This window comes from Camelus dromedarius, chromosome 1, assembly GCF_036321535.1.
Source record: "Camelus dromedarius isolate mCamDro1 chromosome 1, mCamDro1.pat, whole genome shotgun sequence".
NCBI lineage: Eukaryota > Metazoa > Chordata > Mammalia > Artiodactyla > Camelidae > Camelus > Camelus dromedarius.
The window spans coordinates 120470151-120493362 of record NC_087436.1 but is presented as its reverse complement, the minus strand read 5'-3'; the positions used below and the strand labels follow the sequence as shown (position 1 = coordinate 120493362).

Genomic DNA, 23212 nt, shown 5'->3' with positions numbered 1-23212 from the left:
AGAAATACTGATGACGATGATCGTGATAGTGATGATGGTGATGATGATGGTGATGGTGATGATGAGAGTGGTGATGATGGTGATAACAGCGGTGGTGATGATGATATGATGGTGGTGTGATGAGGGTGAGGGTGATGATGGTGATGATAACAGTGGTGGTGATGATGGTGATGAAGATGATGATCATGTTAGTGATGATGGTGGTGATGATGATGAGGGTGGTGGTGATGACGGTGATGATGGTGGTGATGATGGTGATGATAATGGTGGTGATGAAGGTGATGATGGTGACGATAACAGTGGTGGTGATGGTGATGATGGTGGTGATGATGTGGTGATGGTGGTGGTGATGATGATGGTGGTGTGATGAGGGTGATGGTCATGAGGGTGGTGATGTGGTGATGATGGTGATGATAGCAGCGGTGGTGATGGTGGTGATGAAGGTGATGATCATGGTAGTGATTATGATGAGGCAGTGTAGTGGGGATTTTGATGAGGAGGAGGGTGATGGTGATGATGAGATGATGGTTTTGGTGATGATGGCTACTAGTATTCTGGGACACTTACTAAGTCCCAAGCAGAGTTTTAGTTTTACTTTACCTGCGCTATCCCATTTATTCCTGATGAAACCTAAGTGTACACCATTATTGTCCCCAGCATGAGTCCCTTGTCCCCGTTATCCAGGTGAAAGGACACTTCACGTGGGTACAAGTGTTCAAGGGCAACAAGGATGGGGGAGCCTGGATACTCTAAGCTTCACAACCACCCTGTGAGGAGGATTGTTGTTCTGCTTTCCAGGTGCAGAAACTGAGGCCCAGAGAGGGAGAGGGGCTTGACTGAGGTCACAGAGCTGGGGATACAGCAACAAAGTGAGAAGTCAGGTGGGCTTGACTCAAAGCTTTCCCTGAGCACCTAGGCCAAGTGCTAAGAAGGCACAGAAGAATCAGACAGACCTAGCCCTGCCCTTGAGAAGCTCACAGTCTCATGGGCGAGATAGGCAGGTAAACTGGCAGCAGGTGAGGGTTAAGAAGGCCACCCCAGATGAGGAGTCAGGAAGGCTTCCTGGAAGAGGCAGCCTTTGGTCCTGGGGAGAAGGGGAGGTCTGCTCAGATGGGGGCTCAGGGAGGCCGGCGGGCAGGGTCTTTTGTGTGCTCTCCTCCCATCCTCAGCTGGGGCTCCATCCTGACCCCCTAAACCTGCCTCTGGCCATGCAGAGTGCCGGCCTCTCCAGCCACTTCACCCAGACCTATTTTTAGACCCAGTTCAGTGCTAAACACAAACACATTGTCAAGAGAATGGCCAACTTGGATCCCGTCCACGAGAAGCCTTCTCTGCGACACCAAAATAGAAAATGTCTCTGTTTGCGGGTGACATGGGCTGCTGGCCGAGGCTTCGACTTGAGTGGACGGGGGCCAGGTCACCGCCCAGCCCTCGGATGACCCGGACACATCGATGCTTCCTACCCAAATACAGTATAAAAATGCGTGCAGAAGTGTGTTGCTGTTAGTCTTGTAAAAAGGCAACTTCCGCCTGGGGCAGCCCCCGGTGCCAGGCGTGTGGGAGCAGGCAGGCTCAGGAGAGCGAGTGGTCCTGCCTGCTGAAGGGAGAGTGCTTGAGACAGTGCATCATTGTCACTGCTTTTCAGAGTTAGACAGCCCCCGGCTGCGGGAGCCAGGAGCTCCGGACCGTCGCGGTAACACAAAGCGCACAACCCCGTCACCTACTGCAGGCTCACTGTGGGCCGGCGCGAGGCGGACGCTTGAGCTGCACCCTCTCTCCATCCACATCACCACCCCACGAGATGGATACTTTGCCATCTCATTTCGTAGATGAGAAAATGGAGGCTCAGACAGGGTACGTTATTTGCCTTAGCAGTCAGTAAGTGGGAGGTTTGGTATTTGAAAGTCGGTCTGTTGAACCCCAAAAGCCATGGGCTTAATTTTTCCAAGATACGGTTTCTCTGTCTTTCAGCATTTCCTCCTTCTTTCATCCTCAAAGGACAGCACAAATGTCACCTCCTGCAGGAAGCACACCCTGCCTGTCAGGCCAGCTTGCATGCTTTTTGTCTCAGAGCAGTGGTCACACTGAGATTCCTTCCCTGCCAGACTGAGAGCCCCTTGAGGCCAGAGCCTGTGTAGAGTTGCCTCTGTTCTCACTCAGGACAGCTCTGGGGACACAATGAATGAATGAAATTTTTCACTCTGTAAGGGAGGAAGGGCCAGCGGGCAGGACAGTGTGGTGCCCAGGGCCTGGATTCCGGGGTCAGAGTGACTTGGCTCTCATCCCCCTGCTGCCAGGTTTCAGACAGCAGAGCTCCGCCCAGGGCTCCCGGGGGCATCCAACCAGGCAGACAGCATCTCGCACCCTTAGTGCCCGTCTGGCGCACGTCCCGGGCTCCACACACAACTGATCTCATTGGTATTGAGACCCAGACCACAGTTCCACTGGAACGAGGGCAAAACGGACTTGCCTCTTGGTCTGATCCTCGGAAAGGTGGTACCCAATGTGCCCGGGGTGACTTCCTTTTCACTTTTTAAAACTGGGGTGAAATATATATATAACAAATTTTGCCATGTTAACAATTAAAAATAGTTTTACTGTGATAAAATCCACAAAGCATAACATTTACCATCTTGACTGTATTTTGAAGCATCCAGCTCTGGGGCGTTAAGTACGTGCACATCGTTGTGCAGCCGTCACCCCCACCTGTGAAAACCGCAGCTCTGTCCCCGGGAAGCAGCACCTCCCCCCCGCCCCGGCCCCGCACCCACCGCTCCGCTCCCGTCCCGGGGAACCTGACTGCTCCAGGGGCCTCACACGAGGGGCAGCGGACAGGGTTTTCCCTCTGCACCCGGCTCACCTCACTGAGCGCACCGTGCTCAGGGCTCGTCCATGTCGTCGCAGGCGTCAGAATCTTCTTCCTTTTTTTTCGTATAGCAAATCTTCATTTTATTTATTTTTTTAAGCAAAAGTTTAGAGTTTAAAGAACTCTTGATGAATGTGTTTTTATTTTTTTTTAACACCTTTATTGTGTTATGATTCCTGTACGGTAAACTACACACATTTCAGATGTAAAATTTGATGAATTTTGATCAAGGTTCCATTTTATTTTATGTTATTCTATTTTAAAGGGACTGAGATGACCCCTTTTTATTATTTTTTTATTTTTTGAGGGGAGGTAATTAGGGTTTTTTATTTATTTACTTTAATAGAGATACCGGGATCGAACCCGGGACCCTGCACTTGCTCAGCACACGCTCTGTCCTGAGCTTCACCCCCCCTTCTCTTCCTTCTTAGTGTTGAGTCATATCCTGTTGTGTGGAAGGACTGCATTTTGTCTATCTAACCTTCTGTCCATGCACACTGGGGCTGCCTGGGGTGTGATTTTGTCAGGAAATCTATCACCAACTATGGGGACAGTCCATGGAAAAGTTGTGACAAGTGATCCAGTCAGTCAGCCAACTCAGTGACCGCTGCCCGGTGAGCGCACGGGCCCTGGGTTCTGTGTGGGCTGCGCACGCAGGCAACCGTGTGCATGTCCTGGGTGTGGATTTGCGTGCACATAGACCCACGTACGTGTGTGCGGGGGCGCGGGTGTCCACGTGGTGGTCACACGGAGCTGGACAGCAGGGTGGGTGAGCTAGGCAGCTGCTAGCTGGAGGCAGCAGGCCATAGGAGGTGTGGGAACACTGCTGGAAATGAAACAACTTCATGGAAATTGCATCTGTTCAAGCTCTTGGTGGAAAGGCACGCGGGTGAGTTTGGAGGGGGTGTTCAGGGAGGAGAGTGACAGCCCCTCGAGCGGGATCACAAACCCCTGTAAAGGGCCAGACAGCAAATACTTCAGACTTTACACAAGGTTTGCAGCCCCTGTTGGTCTTCTGTGGCCCATTCCTCCCCCCACCCCTTTAACATGCCGATGACAAAAAGGTCTTAAAAGCCTCCAGAGAGAAAAGACCACTTCCCCACAAGGAGTGACGGTTGTACATGCGTCCGTGGCCACAGCAGCAGACCCACCGCAAAGCCAACGGTCTGGTGCGGCTGGTGGGGCTGGTGGGGCTGGTGCTGGAGACTGGAGCGGTTGTCTGCGGCGTGTTTGGGGATTTCGGTATTTGAAAGATGAACATCTGAAACAAATGTATCAGAAAGCTACCATTTGACAGTGTCGGGGGATAGGTTCACAGTTCAATTATATTTTCTATTCTTTGCTGTAGGCTTGACATATTTCATAATCAAAGATTTTTCATTTAAAAAATATAAACAAAGCAAACCTCGTGTCTGTCTGCCCTGGGGATGTGTCCGTAGGTTGCAGGTGCTGTGTGTGCATTCACACCCTCTCCTCATGACCACCTGCGGCACAGGGACAGTGTCTCACTGCAGGTGCCTGTCACTCTGTCCTCACCGGGAAACAGACTGTGCATATATGGGAGCTTGGTTTATAACAAAGGGGGAAAGAATTGCCTGTTTTGGGACAATGATATGCACGTACGTCCAGATGGGAAGAATGGAACGTGACCTCTCCTTTGCACCACACACAAAAGTCAGTTCCAGTTGGATCCCCCATTGAAATGTAAAATGTAAAATAATGAAGCTTCAGGAAGCTAACAGGAAGGTAAGGGACTCTGAGGTAGGAAGATAATTTCTAAATCAGACATAAGAAACACTAGCTTTGCAGGCAAAGACTGGTAAACAGAGCTATTAAAACAGACGCATCCGGCGGGTGGACATAGCTCAGGGTAGAGCGCGCGCTTAGCACGCAGAGGGTCCTGTGTTCAGTCCCCAGTACCTCTATTAATAACATAGAATAGTAATAACATTTTAAAAAAGAGGGAAAAGATGTTTCAACACAAAAAACTTTCAAGAGCTCATTTCTACAGTGCATAAAAGAACTACCAAGCAGTAAGAAAAAGGCAAGGTGGGAGAGGTCCTGCCCCAGAAAGGGCACCTGAGTGAGCAGCGAGCATTTGCAGAGCCGCTACCTGTGCCCGGAGCCACGGATCTGCAAGCTCACAGGAGCCTCAAGTTCAAGGCTGACCCCAACAAGCGTTGGTGAGGGTGTGGAGCAATGGGAACTCTCACCACACTGTGGGGAGTACGAGCTAGTAAAACCACTTTGAAAAGCTTACATTTCTACCAAAATGGGATCTACATACACCCAATGACCTAGCAGTTTCACTTGCAGAAATGTGCCCAGCACAATCCCCTGCCCAGTAGCCAGAGACGCAGACACAGATGCTCCCGTCCACGCGGGGAGCCGCGGCTCGGGCTGGATGCAGCCTGAATGTCCAGCAGGAGACCGGCGTTCATGGACTGGCCGCTCTGCGGTGGGGGGCAGTGACCACCGCAGCTGCGCAGCAGTGTGGATGAGCCTCACAAGCAAGAATGGGGGTGTGGGTCTTGGGGGGAGGGTACAGCTCAGTGATAAACCACGTGCTTAGCATGCACAGGGTTCAGTCCCCAGCACCTCCATTAATACATAAATAAGTAAGTAAACCTAATTACTCCCCTCCAAATTTCTTTAAAAGAGTGGGGAGAACCTCCTTCGAAATGAGGGGCAGAAGTGGGATGGAGGCCAAGGTGGGTGGGGGTCCATTTCCCCTGGTGGCTCGCTTGGCCTGGGGTGTCCTTGGAGCTTGGAGAGGGTCCCGGGGTGAGGCTTGGTGATTCCAAGTGGGTAAAGGGACAGCATGTGGCCAGCTCCGTCGGCATGGACACCTGCAGGGGGGCTTTGTCCTTGGGCGTGGAGAAACTTGTGGCAGCGAGGAAAGTGGGGTCTCCTCTGCCCGACCCCATCGTCTTGTCCCCTCCTCTCCACATTTCACACCTCTGGGCATCTTGGCATTCCCTGATATGGAATTTGGCGGTCTGGCTTGCCGGATGTGGCAGGCGTGGGCATTCTAGGACTCAGAGGAACTCGGGTTCACAAGCCCCACCTAGCTGGAGTGTGTTCCCTGGCACCTGCCATGCTGCGGGCCCTGGGCTGGCTCTGAGGAAAGGCTGTGATTCAGAGAAGGGCATGAGCCCCTGGAGCCGTCATTCGGAGGGGGATGCGGTCGGCAGACAGCGGAGCAGTGCGGTGGGCCGGATGCCGGAGACAGGGGCCTCCCTGGGGACCTGGCGTGGCCGGGCGCGGGCATCCTGGAGGCAGTGGACGGATGGGATTCCTGTCGCTGCTGCAACAACTCGCCACAAAGGTAATGGCTTAAAACAGTGCTACTGAGGTTCAGAGTCACTGGCTGAAGTCCTGGTGTGGGCGGGGCTGACTGCTCCCGGGGGCGGCTCCGGGAGAGATCCCACTTCCTCACCTTTTCCTGAAGCGCCCTCGGTCTTTAGTCCCTTCCTCATGTCCCCCAACCTCTTGCTCCCATGGTCACGTCTTCTAGTCTGACTCCCCTGACTCTCTGCACTAAGGACCCTGTGATGGCACGGGGCTCCCCAGACCATCCAGGGTGACCTCCCGTCTCAGACCTTGCACATGATCACAGCCGCAAGGCCCCCCTGGCCACGTAGGTTCTGGGGTCATGACGTGGACAGCTTTGGGGACTTCTTCAGCGCATCACAGAGGAGGGGATGGTCGGCGGGAAAGAAGCAGGCCTGGGGCAGCCTGGGGTGGGGGTGGGGCGTCCAGGGACGGGGAGCAGCCTGCACAGAGACGGGGGGGGGGCTGGGGAAGCGCGTGGAGTGCAGGGAGTTTAGAGCAGAGCTGGATCCTGCAGGGTGGAGGGTGTGGACCGAGGGCAGGGCAGCGGGGGGACTGCAAGCGGGGAGGTGAGTGTCCGGCACCTGCGGGGTGGAGGGAGGGGTGGCTGGAGGCGGGACACCCGTACAGACACAGACTGAGCAGTGCTGGCAGGCTGGTCCCAGCCTAGTCCCCCCAGGCGCCGCTCAGGGCCCGGGTAACAGTGCCAGAGCCCCCACTGTTTCCCTCGCATCTGACCCATTCCAGAATTCCCATCTTTGGTCACCGTGTTCTGGATCCACTAATCCTGGGGGGGCAGGGAGGAACTCTGGGAGGAAGTTGCCGAGACTCGCAGGTTTTCTGCTCCCAGGAACGGCCCCCCGGTGCTCCGGGTTCAGCCCTACGCACTCAGACAGCGGATGTTTGTCCTGCTGCAGCTGCGGCCACAGCTGTTTGCTCCAGCCCGGCCTGAGGGGCAGTCAGGAGCCCAGCCCAGCCCCCTGTGGGCCAGCCCTAGCCCACGTGTGACCCCATGTCCTTCTCTCTGGGCCTCAGTTTTGGCCTCTGTGCAATGGGTCGCTTGGACACAGGAAGGCGTGAAGTCCCTTCCAGGCCTGTCCTTCCAGGACTCCCGGTGTTTATGGAGGGACCCGAGGCTGGAAGGGGGGGTCCCTCCCCCATGGGGCTCTGGCTTGTCAGCACCCTGCTTACAGCTTCCAGGACATGGAGTGGGGGGTGGGCCAAGAGCCCAGCCTCCGGGGGTTGCGTCAGGAGCCTGGGGGTTACACAACGGCTCAGGCGGCAGCTGGCAGGCTCTGAAAAAGTTGTTTTTCACCATGAGCGGCTGGAGCAGCGGCGGGAAGGCCAGCTCTTCCCCACTGGGTGTAGTCAGGACAGAGCGGCTGGTGGGGGACAGAGGCCTTGACCACCACAGAGCCCACTGCCACCATGGCGGGGCCAGCCGGGCGGGCAAGCAGACAGCCCCCAGCACGGGGCGAGGGGCCCGGCTCCCAGTGAGGTGGCGACCAGGGGCTCCCCTGGATGCAGGCACGTAGAGCCAGGGGCCCCGACAGAGGTCAGCCAGAGAGGGGCCAAGCCGAGACCACAGCCCAGGCCTGGTGGACTCCCGAGCTCAGGGACCCCCACATCCCACCTCCCATTTCACCATGGACAACCCGAGGTCATGGAGGGTGGTACAGCCCTGCCACCCAGGGGGCTGGTGGCAGGGAGGGATTGGATGTGAAGTGACATTATGGGGCACTCTTGGGGCCAGACTATGAGTCAGGAACCTCCCAGGTGACATTTAATTCAGCACTTATTGCAACAAAGCTGCGTTGGGGACAGATGGGTTTCAGCCCCGCCCCTCTGGGCAGGGGCCCCTCCCCTGCTGGGCCCTGTGTCTGCCCCCTTCCTCTCTCCCCTCCAAACCCAAGGGGCTCCGGGTGGTGGTGGAGAAGAGGGGACGATGATGGGTTGGCCGTGTTAATGCCCACAGAGGCCATGCTCAGGGAGTCTGGTCCACCCCAGCTCCAGACCTCAGGGTGAAGGCGGTTCCATGAAATACCGAGGGGGCTGGTGACCTATCTGGGGCACTGCAAGTACACAAAGACTGGCATCTATGGGGCGGGTGCCTGGCACTTCCACTGTCTGTCTCTCAAAATCTTAGGCAGGAGGGGCTGTTGGTGTCCCCTCATGCTCCCCTCCACCTCTCAGGTCACCTGCCACTTCCAGGGACAATTCTGGGCTCACTGTCAGTGCTATCCTCAGTGTCCTGTCTCTGTGACCCTCGGCCAGCGGGTTCCCTCCAGCAAGGTGGGCACTAGCTCCGCCCCCTCAAATGTGAGAGGGCGGGGTCTGTGGACCAGCACCGCCAGCTTCCCTGCCTCCGGGAAGTGTCTGGGCCCATCTGCACAGTTCCTCAGGGGATCTCAGCCCCGTTCCCCTCAGCTGCCCGAGCCCACCAGCTCAATACCACAGGCCCCCACTCTGTGCTGAGGACTGGATTGTGTCCCCCAGATTCCTGTGCTGAAGCCCTAGCCCCTGTGATGTATATGATGGTGGTGGTACGTGGAGGTGGGGCTTTTGGGGGTGAGCAGGGTCAGATGACAATGGGGACTTCATGGTGGGGTGGCTGCCCCTATGAGAAGGGACTGACTCCCCCCCTCCATGTGCTCACACTGCAATCCGGAAGTCAGGAAGCAGCTCTCACCAGGAACCGCAGGACTCCCTTATCTTGGATGCCCTTATCAGTTCCCGCTCAGATACTGGGCCCTGGTCAAGTTCACAGCTCTGCTTTCAGTGCCCTGTTTCCAGCTCACCTTCTGCCCACACCCCAGCAGCCTTGTCCTGGCCACTGCCCCAACACCCCCAGGCTCCTTACTCTTAGGGGGGACCACCTGGCTGCTGAGTAACAAAGGCCAAGCTCTGGGGGCCATTGAGAGTGTGGAAGGTGGGGACGGGGGCCCTGCCTGGTGGGAGTGAGAGCAGAGACCTCAGAGGGCGGACAGACTTTGGACATTGGGACTGTTCCAGATTGGGGGGCGGTGGGATGGTCCAGGGCCTGCTCTGTGGGGATGGTCCAGCCCACTCTGGATGGGAAGGGAGGGATGGGGGGACTGGCTGTGGGTAGCCCTGTGATGTGGGCTGAACCAGGTTCTGTGGCTGTGTTCTGGCATTTCCAGAAGACGCTGGCAGTGAAGAGGGCTGTAACAGGAGGGTGACACTGTGTGAGGCCAGCTCAGGGCGAATGGAAGGGGGCAGGCCGGCCAGTGGTGGCAGGGACCATGTTGTGGTGGGGGCTGGAATGTCACTCGCAGGGCGGCCTTCGTGCCCGGCCCCTCCTTCCCCAGTAGTGCCTGGGTGCGGCCGAGGGGTGGGGAGGGGTGCTCAGTCCACTTGATAATCTGAGCCCTGGAATTGAGAAACTGGCCTGGTGAACCAGTTCACAGGGCCCTCATTAAAAAGCCGCCCGTGACAGTTTCTGATCCTTTCCTGAGAGTGGGAGCTTTTTTGTCTCACTCCCTCCTTCCCCCCCGCCAGCCAGCTGGCGCACAGTGCACACAGCAGTGCACACCCAGCGTCTTCACGGATCTCCTATGAGCCCCGCCGGGTCCTGAGCAGAGTTCTGGCCACTGCCACGGCCGTCTGAGGCTGTCTCCTAAAATAAGCCTCATGGCAGGTCATTTAAGTCTGGACCTGTCGAATCTCAGGCTCTCAGAACTTAGTCTGCAGTTCACTCCCTAACCCCCCACTCCTGAGGGAGAAGGTGCCTGAGGTCACACAGCTGGGGGCAGGCCCGGTTGCTTTGCGAGGGTTGGACCAGGGGACCGAGACCCTTCTGGGCTGGTGGTCCAGCACTCGGGGCCGGGACCCTCTCTCTCAGCCCCAGTGGGAGCCCCTCACCCTCACCTTGATTCCCCGACTTGCAACCGCAGGGCCACTTCTGATTTGGCTCTCGGTGTTCAGAGTTCACAGCCCTCGGCGCCGTGCTGGCAGCGCCCCCCGCCCCCAATCTGTGCCTGGGCAGCCTGCCCCATCCTTTTCTGCCTCATTCCCGATGCTGGGGGTGCTGCGGGGACGGTGATGCAGGGCAGATGCAAGGACAGCTTTATCACGCGGCCTGGCAGGCACACTCCGCAGGCTTAGCGGGGCTTGCTGCTGCGGGCCAGGTGTCTCTCCGAGTATTCCGCCCGGCTGCCGGGAGGTCGGTGGTCTCGGTGCCCTTCTGCATGGAGGGAGAGGCCACGGCATGGGGAGGGGAGGCGTCTTGTCTGGGACCAGGGGGCCAAGGTGAACGGGGAGCCGGGCGGCGGTGCGTGGTGATGCCCTGTGCTCGAGGTGGTTGGTCCGAGGTCTTCTTGTCTGTTGACGTGTTGGCTCTGGGGCAGGAGAAGCTGTTGGCGTTGGGTGGGCTGCCCCAAACGCCCCTGCTGGGGAGGGACTCTGTGCTTTGTAAACTTTAATTTCCGTACAGTAGAGAAACATACAGTACAAGCAACATGGGACCGGACTGGACAGCGAAGCTCACGGACCCGCCTAGAAACAGGCTCCCCGCAGAGAGGAAGCACCTTTCGCCGGCTCCTGGGGTGATGCTGCCAGTCCTTGCTCCACACAGACCAGCACGGGAGGCGAGGCCGGCTCAGTCCTCGCCACCCTCCCTCTGTGGGTCCCCGTCTCCTCGGCCTACCGCCCCCTGGTCTCCTCTCAGAGGATGAGCTGGCCTTCCGGGGGGGCCAGACACACTCTGCTCCCTGCCAGCTCCTCTCCCGCCTGGGAAGGCGGACCTTGTCGCCCAGCCCCAGGGCTCAGCTGGGCAGCCAGGGAACATCCCGCGGGGTCGGCTCCGGGCCAGACCTGCCACACCTGACTCCTCAAGGGGGCAGACGTGGCCCACCCTCCAGGGACTCCAGGCTGACCAGGCAAACAGCCCTGGTCATTCAACGTGGTGGGCTCTGTGCTACTGGGCGTGGGGGGCCAGGGAGGAGAACCTAGGAGAGGAGGAGGCTGGGGGGCTGAGACCTGAAGAGGCGAGAGTCGGGTGGGAGGAGCAGAGAGCATTTCAGAGAGAGGTATGGATAGGCGCAAAGACAGGAAGGTGGGAGAGAGGATGGGACTTCGGGGAAGTACAAGAGTTATCTAGACCCAGGGAACTGGGACGGGCCCTCAGGAGCATTTGTTGGGGGTGGGGACATCAGGCTGCCCCAGGGGCCCTGTGACGTGGAAGCCAACGCTCCCTGAAGGCTGAGATGCGGACCCCCAGCCAAGCCCAGCCTGTGGCTCTGACCCTGGAAGGCTGGGAGGAGGCCACTGGCTCTGCTGTGGACCAGCCGCAGTCCCTTGTCCTGATCCTGCGGGAGGCAGCAGCTTGGGACGGAACCAGTCTGCTGGCACCTGTGCTTGGCCGCAGGCTCTGGAGCTCGGCGATGGAGGGAGGTGGCCCACGTTCACAGGACCACCTCGGGTGCGATGCTGAAGAGAAGGTCATCGTTCCCCCGCCTCACCTCCAGCAGCAGGGGGGACTCAGTCAGGACAGCCTCCTGCAGCTCGCTCGAGTCCGCCAGAGGGCGCCCGTTGACCTTGACAATGATGTCGCCATCTTGGATGCCCCCTCTGCCAACAGGGAAGACACAGGGTCACCGCACATCCCTGCGAGACCCAGGCCCTGGGCACAGTGGGTTTTAACTGCAGCAGGTTAAGAAAAATCACCTCAGCAGGTAAGACCAGGGCCCTGACTGCAAGGTTCTTACACCAGATGAAAACCGCGTCCTCCAACAGGCTTGGGCTTTGCGGGGCTACTTCTATGCATCAGAAGGGCTGGGGGCTGCAGGGCTGGATTGCCTTGGGCCAGCAATCCTGCCCCTTGGAGCCTCACTTTCCACATCTACCATCCTATGTGGAAACATGCTTTGTAAATTACAGCGAGGTCCAGGGAGTTGATTCTAATGTTACAACAGCTGCTAAGATCTTCACATGAGCAGCAGAGTGAGCTGGCCAGCCTCCCTTCTGCACCTGACTTGCTGCGACCTTCCCCTTCACCCAGGAGGAGGGCAGTGGTTAGGCGCATGGGTGACAGAGCCCAGATCCACACGTGTGTGCTGTGTGCCCTCGGAAGAGTGACTTCACTGAGCCTCAGTCTTCCCATCTATGAAGTGGGGTGAGAGCAGCAGCCCGCACCTCCTGGGCCACAGTGAGGATTAACTGAGACAATGCGTATGGAATGCCCAGCTCATGCGGCATCCTCGGTCCCCACCAAGCCCCCTTCTCTGGCTCTTGGGGTGCCCTGCATGTGGTTGTTCTTGATGACTGCTGTCTGCTGAATCAGTGGGGTACAGCAACCCGGAAAAAAGAGCTTGAGTTTGGGTGGTTATTTTCTGGCTTTGTGGATCTATATTGCAACAATTTTTGCTGCAGGCTGGCTGCGGGCTGAGCATGCGTGCGGGGCTCATGGTAGAAGGACACAGAGTCCATGTCTTCTGACACATCCTCCTGAGCAGCACACAGAACAGGAAGGAAGGGTCCTGTTGGGTTGAAGGGGCCTCGGGGGCTAGTGCTCTGCTGGGTACTTCGTCTCTCCAGCCTGCCCTCAGCATAGAGGACCAGCCAGAATCCCCCTGGCCACTTCTACCTTGCGTCATGTTGCCAGGAAGTTCGAGGTCATGCGAGGTCAGTGAAGCAGGCCAGACCCAGGCTCTGTGCCCGCCCACCCGGCCTCCCCGCTTCCTCTGGCGGAGCCTACCTCTGAGAAGGCGAGTTTGGAACAACCTCCTGCACGTAAATCCCACTGCTGACCGCCGGGAAGTCTGGGTTGCCGGCCTTCAGTTCTTCCACCAAACTGAAAAGGCAGTTCCACTGTGAAAGCACATCTTCTGAGCCGCTGAAGTAACTCCCCCTCCATCCCCCCACCGCCCAGGCCAGGCAAGGAGTCTCTCCTGGGCTCCCATACTGCCCTGTCCTGCCACTGCCCATCCGGGGTTGTCACTGGTTCTTATCTGTGGCCCCCACTCAACACGGGCTCCTCAAGAGAAATCTCCCGTGGAGGGGATGGTCAGAAGTATGGAGAGGGGAGGCTGACGGATAGATGTGAGGCTGGGTCAGGGGATGGATGGAAAAGGAAGGAAAGGTAGAGGGAGGGACGATCAGGTGGATGGATAGATGGATGGATAAATGGACAGATGGAAGGAGGGTGAACAGACAATGGGTGAGTGATGGAGTGGAGAGACGGGGACTGGACAGATGGTGATGGATGGATGGAAGGAGAGAAAGAAAGAACCTCTTTAAAGGATAAACTGGTATATTGGTCTTCATTCCAAATTACTTTCAGACTTATTCCCTAGATGAACAGGAAGTATGGTCGTTTTAGGGACTGTGTGGGTGGGAGGGTCTGGTGAGCCTTAGTTCTTCCCCCAGAGCAGCGACCTCTTCCCTTTTCAAACCCCTGGACTTGACTTTGCATTTTCTTCCCTTCTGCTTCCTTTCCTCCCTCCCTCTTCTTCCTCTTCCCCAACCCCTTCTCTATGTCACGCATTCAGTATTTGTAGGCACACACTCTGGTGTAGACCTGGTACTGAGAGGTGGGGAAGCAGAGGGATGAGCAAGACACAGTCCTTGCTCCCAAGGAGCCCATGGTCAAGGTTGGGGGCAGGCAATGCTGACGCTGTGGGACCACTGCAAAGCTGGGGAAGGGAGCCCAGCTATGCAAGTGAAGAGGAGGCGCCTTCTCCCACTTGAGTAACCTGGTGAGGCAGAGTAGTGTCCTCTGCAAAAACTCATGTCCGCCCAGGGCCTCGGACTGTGACTTTGTTTGGAAGTAGGATCTTTGCAGACACAGTTGGTTAAGGATCTGTAGAGGAGATCAGCCTGACTTAGGGTGGGCCCTAAACCCAATGACTGGTGTTTTTATAAGAGAACAAAGAGGGAGATTGGACACAGACACATAGAAAGCAGACGCCATGTGATGAGAAAGGCAGAGTTTGGAGTGATGCAACTACAACCCAAGAAACACCTGGAACCCCCAGAAGCTGGGAGACACAAGGAAGGGTTCTTCCCTGGAAGAATCCAGCAGAAGTGCAGCCCTGCTGACACCTTGATTTTGGACTTCTGGCTTCCAGAACTGTGAGAGAATGAATTTCTGTTTTAAGCCACCAAGTTTGTGGTAATTTGTTATGGCGGCCACAGGAAATTAATCTGGGAGGCTTCCTGGAGGAAGGGCACCTGAATAGAGTCCTGTGGGAGCCCAAGGAGTCTACCAGACAAAGTGGGCAAGATTTTCCAGGCAGAGGAACTAGCCTGAGCAGAGGCTCAGAAGGATGAGTGTGTCTGGTCTGCTAGAGCATCCGCCCGTGGCCAGACATGTCCGGGCCAGGGTCTGGGAGGTGGGTGGAGGAGAGGCATGAGATTGGATGGGCGGCAGGGAGCAGCGCCCTTCAGACACCAACCTTGGTGTGATGGTCCGCATCCGTATGCCGATGAAGCGCTTCTTCCAGTCTGAAACAGAGCATGTCAGGACTCAGAACCACCATGGAGCCCCTGTCCTCCCTGAGCATCCAGTCAAGGGCAGAATCCCCTTGGCCCCCCACACTGGGAGTAGAAGGCAGCAGGGGTCACTCTGCCTGGGCCAGCCCAGCCTCTGAGTGATCAGGCACATAGAGCCGCCTCCCTCCACTTGGCTGCTCTTGAGGAGCCGAGGGACATCCTGGCTCTAATCTGGTGGCTTCACGCCCACCCTCACCCTCAGGCACCATCCAGTATCAGCTCTGACATCTGCTCTCTTACTGAGCCCCACAGCCAAACCCCAACGGACAGTGGGGCTCTCCTCTCCAGTCTCCATCCCACAGGCTCCCCAAACTTGCCTTACTCTGATTGGAGCTCATCACCTTCCCTTGCCTTCTTCATTAATAGTAATACTAATTGGTAATGCCCAGTGAGCACTAACCATGTGGCGGGCACTCTGGCTGGAGAATTATATACAAAACATGCTAAGGTGTGACCTCTATTCTCCCAGCTGCTCCAGCCTGTGACCTAGCAGGTGTCAGACTCAGAAATGACATTTATGTATTCTGAACCATAAACAAGTCTCAGTGTATTTTAAAAATTTCATATCATAAAACTATAGTCTCTGACCACAATGGAATTAAACTAGAAATCAAGAACAGAAAGATATCTACAAGATTCCCCAAAGCTTAGAAACTAGATGATGCATTTCTAAATAAGCCATCTTCAATGAAGAAATTAAAAGGGCAATTAGAAAGTATTTTAAACTGAATAAAACTGAAAATACAACATACCAAACTTTGTGGGATATAGTTACTAAAGAGGAACTTAGAGGGAAATCAATAGCACCAAAGTGCCAATATCAGAAAAGAAGAAAGTTCTCAAATCAATAACTTCTGCTTTCTCCTTAAAAACTAGAAAAAGAGGATCAAATGAAACCTCATCTAGGCAGAAGAAAAGAAACAATGAAGAATAGGAATCAATGACACAGGAAATAAAAACACAACGGAGAAAATAAATGAAACCCAGAAGCTGATTCTTTGAGATCAATAAAATTTTTAAGCCTTTAGCCAGACTGATTAGGGAAAAAGTGAGAAAAGATACCAGGAACATGAGGAATCAGAGGGGTGACATCACTACAGATCCCACAGCTATTAAGAGGATAATGAGAAACTATTATGAACAACTTGATGTCAATAAATTTGACAAATCTGATAAAGTGGACAAATTTCTTGAAATTTCCAGACCTTTAAAGCTCACTCAAGAAGAAACAGAGAACCTCAGCAGCCCTATATTTATTAAAGAAATTGAAGTTGTAGTTAAAAATCTTCCCACAAAGAAAGTTCAGGCCCAGGTGGTCTCACCCGAGAATTACACCTAATGTTTAAGAAGTCATGCCAATTCTACACAAACTCCTCTAGAAAACTGCAAAATGAGTGAGTACTTCTGTGATATTGTGATTTATAATAAAAAATACATATATATTCTGGTCTTTACTCATGGTTCCTAACAAATGCTCCTAAAATTTTTTCATTTCTTAAAGTGATTAGAGCTATAAGGGACATCTTTTGCTCCCAGCTCTTGAAATAGCTCCAGAACTATAAAGGTGAAATGGGCTTTTACCTTCCATAACAAGCCCCTTTCTGTCACACCAAAGTTTATATTAATGAGGTGACTTTTGGAAAGCCCCTAGGGATGGGAGCTGTTTGCCAGGGGAACCAACCATGTAATTAGAGAGTTGGAAGTTTCAGCCCCAGCCTCCTTACCCTGCCTCTGGGGAAGGGAGAGGGGCTAGAAGCTGAATCAATTGCCAATGGCCAATCATTTGGTCAGTCTTGCCTATGTAATAAAGCCTCTGTAAAACCCCAAAAGAATGGATTTGGAGAGCTTCTAGGTTGGTGACCCTGTAGAGGTGCTGGAAGATTGGTGCATCCAGAGATCATGGAAGCTCCACACCCTTCCCTCATGCCTTGCCCTGTGCATCTCTCCCATCAGGCTGTTTCCAGGTCACATCCTTTTAAAGGCAACTGGTAACCTAATAAGTAAACTGTTTTCCTGCTCTAGCAAGTGACCCAAGCCAAGAAGAGGTTCATGGGAAATTCTGATTTATAGTCACAGGAAGTATGCAATCAGCATCTGGAGGTGAGGTCAGGGGTGGTCTTGCTAGACCAGCCCTTCACTTGCAGGGTCTGATGCTCTCTCCAGGTAGACAGTGTCAGAATTGAGTTAAATGGTAGAGCATTCAGCTTGGCATGGGGAAACCCCACACACTTAGTGAGCAGATGTGTCAGACATGAAGGAGCAGAGGATGGAGAGTAGAGGAGACACCCAGGAGGAATGCTTTTCCTAAATAAATTCTCAATGTGTTATCCCAACACCAAAGCCAGAAAAGAAAACTGGACCAATGTCCCTCATGAAGATAGATGGGGAAAATCTTTGAATGTTTTCAGCAAATCAAATGCAACAATATATAAAAAGGATAATACATCATGGAATACATATTCCAGGAATGCAAGGATGGTTTAACAACAAAAATCAGTGCAACTTACCATATTAACAGAATAAAATGTGAAACTGTCATCTCAAAAGATGCAGAAAAAGCATTTACAAAATCTAACATCTATTCCTAATAATAATGAGAAGTAAAAAGGATCTTTTTCAACCTGATAAAGAACATCTATGAAAATACTTTACTTAGCATCATACTTAATAGAGAGAAACTGAAGATTTCTCCCTAAGATCGGTAATGAGGCAAGGAAGTCCACTCTCACCACTTTTATTTAACATTTTTATGGGAGAACCTGGCCAGGCAAGAAAAAAAGCATTTGGATTGGAAAGGAAGAAGTAAAACCGTCTTTATTCACAGACTGCATAATCATCTGTGTAGAAATCAGATGGAATCTACAGAAAGCCACTAGAACTAATAAGTGAGTTACCAAGGCTGCACGATCTCACGGTCAAAGTACAAAAATCAATTTTATTTGTATATTTTAGTAAGTAACAAACATTCAGAAATTAAAATTTAAAAGAATAATTTTGAATAGCACAAAAATTATAAAATACTTAGGAATAAATCTGATGCTTAAAACCTGTACTCTGAAAACTAGAAAAAAAATTGCTGAAAGAAATCAAACAAGACCTAAATAATGGGGCAATATCTGTGTTCATGGGCCAAAAGATTCAATATTGTTAAGATGACAATTCTCCCCCAAGTCAGTCTATAGACTCAGGACAATCTCAATTAAAATAGCAGCAGGTTTTTTTTGGGGGGGGGTAGAAATTGACAAGCTGATTCTAAAATTCGTATGGATTTAGAAGGATTTAGAAGAACCAAAGCGACTTTGGGAAGGAAGACCTGGCGGGGGCCTGACACTGCCTGACCTCAAGGCTCATCGCAAAGCCAGGAGAAGCGGGACGGTGTGACCTTGGTGGACAGAAGGACCCAAGGAGAGCAGAAGATACTTAGTTTGTTTTCGACAAAGGTACCAAAGTGACTCAGCAGAGGAAGGATAGTCGTTCCAACGAATGGTGCTAGGACGGCTGAATATTCAACACAAAGAAAGAAAAAAGAACTTGATTCACACTGGGCCCTGTTTTAAAGAATAATTCAAAGCACAGCATAATCCTACATCTAAAACCTCAGAAAATAAAGCTTCGAGGAGAAAAATCTTTCTGACCTTGGCTAGCAAGGTTTCCCAGATGCAACCTTAGATGCACAGTCCACTTATAAAAATCAGTAAATTAGACTTCACCCAACATTTACAAAACTTCTGCTCTTAAGGAATGCAAAGGCAGGCCACGCGGGGGAAATACTTGCAACTCATTCCTCTGACAGAGAGCTCCGCGCTAGAACGTACGAAGAATCCTCAAAACCTAAGTGGAGCACCAACAGCCCTAATGTCTGAAATGGGCGAAATGCTTAAACAGGCATCTCACCGAGGAAGGCGGACGGTATTATGCATGTTTGAACCACATGGGAGATGAAGTCAGAGTTGGGGGGACGCCACACCTCATGGATCTGGTGGGCCAGGGGAGGCTTTCGTTTTTACTTCCACTGAGATGGAGCCTGGGGAGGGTTTGTAGCAGAGACATGCCGTGGTCTGCTTGAGATTTTGAAAGAAGTCCCCTGGCCATGGGAAGGGTCTGCCGGGGGCAAGGGCAGCAGCAGGGAGCAGAGAGGCAGCAGTAGCGCAGGGGAGTGTCCCTGCTGGCTTGGGCGGTGGAGCTGGAGATGGGAGGAGCGGGTGCAGGATGGCTGCGTCCCCAAGGCAGGGCCAGCCAGTGGGGCCGGTGGCTGGATGTGGGGTGGGACACCCGGGAGGAGGGAGCTGCCCGTAACTGAGAAGGGGGACAGCGACGGGGTGGAGGTGTCCAACAAGCAGCTGTACGTCCAAGCCTAGGGCTCAGGGAGAAGGACGGGCTGAAGGTGGAAATCTGGGGTTCACTCTCTAGATGGCATCTAAATCCCCGAGACTGGATGAGGTTCTCAGGGGAGAGGGGAAAGGCCCAGGCAGTGAGGCCTCGGCCCTCTAACCTGCTCCCAACACAAGTCCTGGCCACTGGTCAGCTTGGCTCATGGCCCGAGGTCATGCTTAAAAAGAGGACAAAACCTGCAGTTTCCTGAGCTTGTGTGTGAGGAGCGCCTGGGCAGTGCTGATGTGCAGCCCAGGTGGCCTCCGAGGCTCTCCAGAAACAGAATCCTGCCAACCTTCATCTTCCTGTCCTTACCGGAAAGTCCCCTGAGGGATGCGTGCCTGTGCCTCCTCCCGCCTCTGCTCGCCTGTCCGAGGAGGACTCAGCACCCTGGCACATGGGCTCCCGGAGGCTGCCTGCGACCTCGAGGCCAGGGAATGCGCATTCGGGCCCTTCTTGCCAGCGCCCCTCCCCCGCACCCCGCAGCTCGCCCTCAGCTGGTGGGCCACAGAGACCCCCGATCAGGAGACGACTGAGGTTTCCTATGCCCCAGGCCGGACGCGAGCACTGAGGAGCCGTCTCCACAGCTTACAGAGGGGCGGACACCCAGGACCACCCAACTCATCAACTGAATCACCCCCGGGGGTGCGCTCTAGTCTGAAGGCTGGCTGAACCCCCAGACCCTCCTGGGGCCCCAGGCCGAGGTGTCCCCAACCAGCATGGTGGCCACTCTTACCTTGAAAGTCCCCCAGAGGCCTCTGCACCCCAACCCCTAGATGGAAACAAGATATGCACCTTAACCAACATCCCCTCAATGTAATAAAAAGATGGTTAGTCTCAAAGAAATTCAGATTAACTGAGTTTGCATAATTTCATATTTTCATTTAAAAAAAAAGCAAAAGTAAACACCAATTTCAGGAGGATTTTAAGTGATTTGGTCATTCAGCTAAGATTTATCGGGCCCTGTCATTACTCCACATGTCCTCAGGGAGGGGACAGCTCTGGGGACATGGGATGAGTGCTTCCTGGGGTCCGGGGAGAGGTCAGTGAGGACAGGGGCAGTTCCTGTACAACAAAGGAGTGAACCAGCCCGGGCGGGGTCTTGCCTGGCACAGCAGAGGAGAACGGACAAGACGGAAGAGGATACTACCACCTCGTTCCCAGCGACAGTCACCTCAACCCGTGCCAAGTGCAGCTCCACCGATTCCCAGGAAGGTGGCCAAAGGCAAAGGCACCCCTGGAGCAGAGGAACGTTAAACTGGAAAAGCTTGGTTATTAGAGAAAAGACCAAGTGCGGTATGAAGGTTCAGCCCTGGATCAAGTTCTGAGCTTCCTAGAAGCCAAGGGGAAAAGGGCTCCAGAGGTTAGATGGCACCCTTGTCCAATAGAAGCCTTCAGCTTCTTTAGGGAGCACTGGCTGTGCCTTGGCTCCAGGCTATCCTTGCACAAGGACACCGATGAACCAGAGTCCTCAACTGCGGTTCTTCATGTGGCCAGTCCCCATGGCACTTGTCTGGGCTGCACTGGAGTCTGTGTGCTTGGCTTCTTGGGTCTTGGAGAATGAGGCAAGCATGAGGAAGCCCCCTGCCCTCGATGAACTGCTGGCAAGGGGGCTGGGGGGAGTCAGGGAGGCAGTTTGAAGGTGTGAGCAGTGGGGCTGAGTCAGGGCTGGGTGCCGGCCAGGAGGTGGGCATGGGAGACAAAATGTGGGAAGAAGTCACTGGGGCTGAAAAGAAAGGTGGGAAGGCAGAAACCACCAGGAAGGGTCCTGAGATCAGAAGTGTGACCCTCCTCTGGAAAACAGCTGCTGCCACCAACTTTAGGAAGGCGATTGGTATGTCCTCTGAGGGACAAGGCCATCTAGGAATGGGCAGGGGAGGCTGTCATCCCTGTGCGGCTGGGGGTGAGGGGACGAAGGACTGGAGGAGGTGACGTCCAAGGATCAAGGCCTTGGACTCCACTCCCCTGGAGTCGAGGATACCCTCCCCGGAAGTCTGCATGGCCAGAGGGCTGAAAGACGGAGGACTTAGAGATGGGCAGGTGGATGGAAGGAAGGAGGGGTGGAAGGAGGGGAGGAAGGAAAGGAAGGAAGGAAGGAAGGAAGGAAGGAAGGAAGGAAGGAAGGAAGGAAGGAAGGAAGGAAGGAAGGGGATGGGTCTGTGAGTGGGTGTGTGGGTGGATGGAAGGATGGGTTGGCGGGTAGATGGGAGAGTGGGTGGGAGGATGGAAGGAAGGAAGGAAGCACCGGGTTCTGACAACTAAGGAGCAGCCCAGACAAGTGGGGCCCCGGAAGCCCCGGGAGGTGGGAGGTGAGGTTGGGGATCTCCAGCCACAGGGTCAGTCTAGAGGATCAAGGGTGAAAATGGCCATGAGTTGAGGAGAAGATCTGATGGAGGCAGAGTCTGAAGCATCCTGGCAGGTCTCAGGACTTGGGGGCGGGATCAGGAGTGACTGCGGGCACACAGCCCCGCAGGGTCTGCCCGGCCCCACTGGAGGCTGTGGGCTCAGCCCTGGGACAGCCGCCCTGCCTCTGCTGATGCCTCCGGGGAGCTCCTACCTCTGCCCGGCTTGTCCTGGAACTCCGAGAGGAAGCGCGTGATGCGGTCCGAGGGGATGGCAAAGGAGATGCCGGCCGCAACCTTGAGTGTGTTGATGCCAATGACCTCGCCATCCTGGGCGGGAGGTCAGGGGGCGGTCACTTGGGGAAGCCAAGGGACCACTGCCCTCAACCTCAGAGCATCGTGTCCACGCCTCGGCTCCCGAAGTGACCCTGGCAGTCAGTGCCCTCCCTGAGATGCTCACTCCCAGGGCTGCCCCAAAGCATTCCTGAAAGGTGTTCTGGGGTTCACATCTGGGTCAGGGACCCCACCTTTGCTTCCAAACTGGACAATGCCCCCTCCATCACTGGGCAGCTGGGGAAGATTGCAGTCAGCCCTTGAGAAGCAGTGCCCCTGACCGAGGACACCCCCAGGCAGCATTCTGAGGGGTCGAAGCCTAGAGGGACATGATGAGGCCTGTGGGACACCCCCATCCCCTCCTTCTAGAAGCAGGGTGGGGGTGAGTGGGAACAGGGCAGCCCCCCAGCACCCCTACTCTCTCTGTCCCTTTGGAGCTGAGCTCCCACGCTGCCCCGTCCTGCCCCCCCATGAGGCTGCTGCAGCTTGGCCGGATCTGCCCTGGCCACCAAAGACCTCACTCCTGCGACGTAGCTCCTCCCACAGCCAGACACGCACCCCTACGCCAGCTCCCCCGTCCATCTCAAGGGTGACACCTGCACATGACACCCAGGCCAGGGCCTGGGCCGTTCACCAGGGGCCCCCTCTGGGGCCTGGGGCAGAACTCTGGACAAAGGCACACTTGGTCTGCCAGTCTCCTGAGCTCCTGTCCCCGGCTGCTCCCTGGAAGCCTGCAAGGTGGGAGGACCAGCCGAGGAGAAGATTCACGGATCAAGATTCTCTCATCGGCCCTGCCTGCCCATCCGCACCTCTTGGACAGCAGGCAGTGACCTCCTGACCTCCAGCCTGCAGTCCCCCCACAGGAGCTCCCTGAGCCCCGCTGGAAGACTGCAGCACTTGTCAGGGCGCGGGGACCGCCACCTGTGTCAGGACGCGTGGCCCACCGGCCTCCTCGCGCTGTGTCCCACCCTGCTGCTCCAGGGGCGGCGCCTGCACCGTGCGCTTGTGCTCTGCCCTCGCCCCTGGAATATCCTTCTCCTCTGTGTCTCCGTCCACCCGAACCCTCCAACTCTGCAGCCCAGGTCAGATGCTCTGCCTCCAGGAAGCCCTCCCTGATCCCATGTCTGCTGTCAGGACGCCTCCCCGCACCCCCCCAGCGCTCCCACTGCTCCTCACACTGTGCCGGTGTGTCCCTGTCCTACCCGCTCCTTGGATGGGACCCCCGGCACTGCCCAGATGGCCAGGCTAAGGAGTCCCCATGAGATCTGGCTTCTGCTTTGGAGCGGGCTGGACCTTGGAGTCCCCACCCATGGCCTGGTCTATCCTTACGTGGCCGAGTGCAGGGACCAATTCCAGGGAGCCTGGACGCCAAGGCATGGCACACCCATCTCATCTCATATGAATGTGAAGGTGGGGAGGCCTGGAGGGGGTGGCTGGTCCCTGACCGGTGTCCCTG

General features: G+C 55.0%; 1 protein-coding gene across 3 annotated transcripts in view; it reads right to left on the bottom strand.

Moving 5' to 3' along the window:
- Positions 1-10620: 10620 nt before the first annotated feature.
- The window catches only part of HTRA3 (HtrA serine peptidase 3), a 31136-nt gene continuing 18544 nt past the window's right edge, over positions 10621-23212 (bottom strand). For all 3 annotated transcript variants that reach the window (XM_010996912.3, XM_064488477.1, XM_064488480.1), the window contains exons 6-10: positions 21639-21753; positions 19818-19853; positions 14614-14662; positions 12915-13010; positions 10621-11788 (exon numbers count right to left, since the gene is read on the bottom strand). In XM_010996912.3, the coding sequence (XP_010995214.3) occupies positions 11623-11788; positions 12915-13010; positions 14614-14662; positions 19818-19853; positions 21639-21753 (462 nt within the window). In that variant the 3' untranslated portion in view covers positions 10621-11622. The remainder of the gene's footprint in view (positions 11789-12914; positions 13011-14613; positions 14663-19817; positions 19854-21638; positions 21754-23212) is intronic.